Here is a 5,868-nt window from a genome sequence, read left to right as displayed (position 1 = left end):
GTCGCTATATTTTGGCATATGGGTTTGCTGACCTTCAACCTTGACCATGGAATTTCGAGCTACGTGATTTTCCCATTCGCGGAGGGTATCGTGATCCAATCGCTGACTTAGTTGATACACCAAAATGGTACTCCAGCTGTCTGTTGGCTCACCAAGTTTTTTAAGAATCGCGATATTTCGATCGAACCTATCGACCAAATTTAACACTCCTTCCGTAGATTCCTGCTTTATTGATGGAGTACTGAAAAGCTCCATGAGATGACATTTCACTAACATACGCTTGTCGTCATATCTCGCCACTAACCGCTTCCAAGCCTCCAAATAGTTTTCATCACACCTCCGATATCAAACCAGCTGCTTCGCCTCGTAGGAGGCCCTTTAAGTATTGGAATTTTTCCGATGCACTTAGGTCACTTGACGAATGCACCGCAGCGTTGAACCGATCATGGAAAGATTGCCATTCGAGTGGGTTTCCGGAGAAATCTGGGAGTTTCAGCTCAGGATACTTGATATGGGTGCTCTGCGAATGGAACCTTTTAGAGGTACTAGCGGTGTCGGACTTTTTTACCGAAAGCAATTGAGTGAGCTTTGCCTTCAAATGGTAATATTTTGTTTCAAACCGATTCAGTACCTTATCATACTCAATGGCGGGAACACTCAGGGGAAGCAATTGCAGCTGAACTACTTGCTCGACATACTGGCTGTAAAAACCTTCCAACTTCTCCAACCTGATTGAAACCTGGTCTTCATGCTGCGCGGGATTGTACGATTCAACAAATGTTTCGATGGCGTTGACCGACCTTTTTATGTTGTCCGCTCTGACCTGATATTCGCGTCTTAGAGTGTCAATTGCTTCCTCCGCTTCGCCCATCTTATCGAAACGATCCAGGCACAAACCAACCGCCAACGAACGGATTCAGGCACAAAGGAACCGCCAAGGCAAGTGGGCAGTATCGCCCCTACCGACACTATTTTATTTTCCGCGGGGGAACTTCTTCGAGTATTTAATCGTTCACTGTACTTTCTAGTACTCACCGAAAATTTTGTTCACGCCTTTTGGCGACTTTATTTCCTCAACCGTTTTTTGGTTTCACGATTTCGGTAATCGTCTCAAACGATTCTGTTTCTGTTCGCCAAGTATCACAAGCGCGTGTAGAGCGCGTTTTGTTCTTATCACACGTTCACTTTGGCGGTCAAATCCGCTTGGCTTCCTTTTAGTCGGCTATTGTCGGAGTGACTATTGTTCCACACAATGGCTAAATGCCAGTCGCAAAATGGCTCACTAAGAGGTCACCTTGGCACTAGCACTGGTCCATTGATCCGGCTTGAAGGACCATGTTTATTACCGAGACTTGAAGACCGACGCCGACACTCGCGGATTCTCACGATTCCGCCGACACGACAACACTGCGGACTATGAGGAAATCAAGCGGACTTTCTTTTGATTAGCGAAGGACGGTGATTTGAACCGATTATAAATTTATTCGACCGATAGCGACACACGTCCAGATCGGTGACCGGGTGTTAGATAACTGGCTTTCAAATGTGCTGCTGATTACTTTATATCACACGTTATACAATGCATGTACCTAACCATTGTCACAAACCCAAACTGGACGAGAGTATATAGGAGATCGAGTTGATCGATAAATTCTAGGGGGTATCTAATCGTTTAAATTCAAATTTTTATCTCTAGCTTTAAGTTCAGTAATTTTAAGTTATTTAGAGAAACTGCATGTTTAGGTTAAGGCAAATTTTCATCTAGTTTAAGTTTCATAGCAATAAATTTAATTATAGGCTAAATCTACTCAACACTAACCATTAAGCAGAATTCATCACAGTCGAACAACAAATATGTTTGTAAAACTTTTGTCAGCGGCTGTGTGCGTTGTCTGTCTAGTTCCTTCTGGCATTTGGATTTGCTATGATGCTTGCAGTTACACTTTCTAAGTCAGCTGAAACATGTTGACACTAATCTGCTCAATAATTGGTTCGTTTTTAATTAGCTTAAGTACATTTTACAATCATCATTAAGATTGGAAGAGATGTATGACTTCTCGAAAAAAAGCTGTAATGCTTTTTGATTACAGGTATGTTTTACCAAAATTTGCAAAGTTGTTGCAGCTAACGTTCAACGTTGCACGGGTAACAAAGACCAAGATGCTTTCGGAAATGCCGTAATATTCAAACCGAATCGAGAGGGTCAGAGAACAATTCCGAAAGCGTGCATAGAAAATATAGAAGAGATGCCCTTGAGGCGACTTGGATTGGCTGTTTCTTTTTTCCTTCTTCGTGATTTCTGATTATCTCTTTCATTTTATTCTAAAACGAACAAAAAACAGACCAAGAGACTGCCATATATTGAAGACATGAAATCGAAATTATTGGACTTATAGATTCAACCGGTCACAACATTTTAGTCCCAACAAAGTTTTAATACGGAACGAATCCTGCGCGTAAAAATGAAATTAAGTGCCAATGAAAATGATATTGCGTTACAATGACGCGAGAACAAAAACTGTTGTCTTGGCTATATCGTTCTCAGTAAATTGAGATATTTGTTTGCCCAGTACACTTGAATGTGATGCTTAGTATTTACACTAAGAGTACAGAGTGCAAGACCTTATACAGAAACTCAAAAACTTGTCATTTAAATTTAAAATTGAGTTGCCAATATCGAGCATTACACCTGAGCTTTATTAAACGTGACAATCACTTACGATGAAACGTTCACTTTTGAAGAGTTTGTTTAGTGGACGCATATCTATTTCGCTATTGAACACTTCCGTGTCATCATCGTAGTTGCTTCCTTCATGTTTGCGAACACCTGATTTCTTCCTTACTTCTTACCTTTGAGAGTTGTGAATTTCCTCAATGATAGTACTGGCTGTAGTTTTTGAGATACTTGACGCAGCTTTTTCCGTTGTCAATATTACCTGAACATATGCCAGAAATTTGGTAATTATTTGTGTTTTCTGATCAGGGTAATGTTTGTTCACAGCACTGGAACGTACTAGTTTGTACTTAATATGTGCAAAGAATACTATGTGTAAATGTACTATGGAATTGTGTTTTGTATTGCGTTTCTCCCAAATGGGACATGTATCTGCAAGAAAGCGGTGTCCGATCTTGTAACCGAACATTGCTTTTCTCGCCGTTCATATACAGGGTGTTTGGTTCATGGTTAAGAGTCTCTCGGGGGGTGATAGACAGTCATATTTGGAGAAAAAAATTGTTCTACACATACCCTCAAATCTCAATTGTTACAGAGTTATTGAACTTATTTGTCTTAAAATACCTCTAACTTTAAAAGTATACTTTGTATTTTCAATGTTTTAGTTCCATTCGAGAAAATTTTCTATTGAATGGTGTTCTCATATCTTTTAGTTAATTAGTTTTAATTACTTTAGCTGTAAAGTAGTTAAAAGTTAGTGTTTTTGAGGAGGTTTTTGCTAATTTTCTCGAAATAATGAAGTATGATTATAGCAATATCCATTATCCAAAAGTTGGGTTTTGGGACGATTCATAATTTGTTCTTGGACGCCATATTCCTATCTCTTCTCATTTCTTTGTAATTTCATTACTATACTTTTCCTGTAACCGACTTGCAAGTACTTAAAGACTCTAATCTAAAAAATATGCTTTATATCGTTATTTACAAGATTTCATTGGAAAGCTGAGAAAATGTCCTATCAGTGTATGTACAAATATTTTTTAGTTAAGTGTACTAAATGATTTTTTACTAACGAAATAACTCAAAATTTGTGTTTTACTTATTCTAATTATTAATCAACAAAATTGATCGTTATTCTTGTTCATTTGATGCCCCTTAATGTTCTTTATAACTTTTTATTTGACACATTGTCTATATCTCTTTTCATTTTGCTGCTATTTAATAGTTAACACAGCATGACCTCGCCGCAAATGTAGTTGGTTCAATATCGTTATTTTTACATATGAAACGATGTGATAAAAACGATTTTGCGTCGAAATCAAAAGAGATAATTGGATGGAATCAAAGAAACAACTGTACAACTTGCTGAGATGCATTATTTCCATGATAATAATGGTGATGTTTATTATTTAAAATTTTAGGAAAATTAACGAAAATGCTAATAATAGCACTAACTTTAAACTAATTTACTTCTAAAAGAATACTAAATTCACTTAACTGAAAGGTATTAATACATTTTTCTCTGTAAAATTTTCCTGGCTTTCGAATAAAAAGAAAAAAAAATACAATAAGTGCCATACTTTTTCAATTAGAGCTGGTATTAGTGAAAATGAGATAAAAATATCCAAGTTGAATAACCCAAACTCATGAAAATAAGAAAAGGTAAGTGTATCATGTCAAAGAACGAATTATGCAGCTCTTCAAGACTAAAAATCTGGATTATTAAAATGATGAGGTTAATTAGGATTTTCAAGAAATGAACGAAAAATCGATAAAAATTGTTTAATTTTCAATAAATTACTTTGAAAAGGCTACTTAAACTCATTAGCTGAAACATGTGATGGCATCACTCAATGCGAAATTTTCTCACCTTCCCAGTGGACCTAAAATATTTGATATACAAAATATACTTTTTGAGTTAGAGGTATAAGTTAAGTTTTTAACACAAAAAGTCCAATAACTTTGTAATGGTTGAGATTTGATGGTATGTGTAGAACAATTTTTTTCTCCAAATATGACAGTCTATCACCCCCGAGAGATTCTTAACCATGAACCAAACAGCCTGTATATGAAGCACTTAATTAGAGCATTGTCATACACAACCATGTGTTTTAAATTATTCAATATGAGTGGTTTCGCCTGGGCCAATTTATTGAATGCTATGAGCGCTGAACATGATAGAACTCGATAAAGATTACTATCGTTAGTCTAAACTTCATTTTCACCTTGTTCTTGATCACGAATATTCGCTCTTATGCGAGTCATCAATAATCGCAGTATTGGGCCGGAGCACCACTTCCTGCTTCTGCGACTCACTCATCTCGACAGATTATTATGGCAAGAAGTATAGTAGCAGTTTCCTTTGTTCCTCAGACAAGGCACATAATACAAATGTAACTATATTTGTCGTCGCTTTGCACTGCCTCAGACAGAAGCATAAATCATACTAAGTTTCTCGACTATTGTTTTTGGTAGCCGGAAACAGCAATCTTCTTTGACTTTTCCTCAATAGTTTGTTCACACCAAACGAGCTACAAAATTGTTACAATTCACTGATATTTATAAAACATTTCGAGAGGGATGTACCTCAAGTAATGCGAAATACATTTAGCAATGTGTTTATGTGGTATAACATTTTGTTTTGTAGAAGTTGTGGGCTATACTGTGTTTTCCAACATACTAAGTAAATTTTAATAATTTTGAACATTTTGTCTTCTTTAAGGTGATTGTAAATTTATTCTACAAATTATCATATTTTTCAATACCTAGTGCGTGAAAAAAGCTTTCAGTATGCTTGTAGATATTACACAAACAAAAGATGAAGAATAACTAAAATTTGCTTTTGAATATGGATCACCAGTCGAAGTGAAAATGCTAAGGTATTGAACTGAAATATAGTAGCAAATATACATTTTTATTGAAAAGCATCCAGCTCGTTCCATTGGGACCCCTGAAGTAATTGAATTTCAATTTGGTTACTTATTTTCTGGCGTACCGCTAACACCCCAACCCCGGGGTAAATTAGCGGGTTTTCCGCGTCCCATATGCAATATATGACAATGCAGCACTTTCAGAGATACTGCGAACAGTCTGCCCTTTTAGCCAGAGTGTTCTATTATAGACGATCTACCTAAACCAAATCGATACAAAATGGTAACTGAAAACACTGCCAACTAGCTTCGGTCTCCCCTATA

At 36.7% G+C, this 5,868-nt stretch overlaps 2 protein-coding genes across 3 annotated transcripts in view; both read right to left on the bottom strand.

Annotated features, from left to right (window-relative positions):
* Positions 1 to 5,868, bottom strand: part of LOC131690732 (roundabout homolog 2-like) — an 834,482-nt gene that overhangs the window by 731,935 nt on the left and 96,679 nt on the right. The window lies entirely within an intron of this gene.
* LOC131687008 (uncharacterized) lies at positions 332 to 871 on the bottom strand. The gene has a single exon (XM_058971044.1). The coding sequence runs from the start codon at positions 869 to 871 to the stop codon at positions 332 to 334; it is 540 nt and encodes a 179-aa protein (XP_058827027.1).

This window comes from Topomyia yanbarensis, chromosome 3, assembly GCF_030247195.1.
Source record: "Topomyia yanbarensis strain Yona2022 chromosome 3, ASM3024719v1, whole genome shotgun sequence".
NCBI lineage: Eukaryota > Metazoa > Arthropoda > Insecta > Diptera > Culicidae > Topomyia > Topomyia yanbarensis.
This window is presented reverse-complemented; position numbering and strand designations above follow the sequence as displayed.

Coding starts and splice junctions, on each gene's coding strand:
- LOC131687008 (XM_058971044.1), bottom strand. CDS start 871: ATGGGCGAAGCGGAGGAAGCAATTGACACTCTAAGACGCGAATATCAG.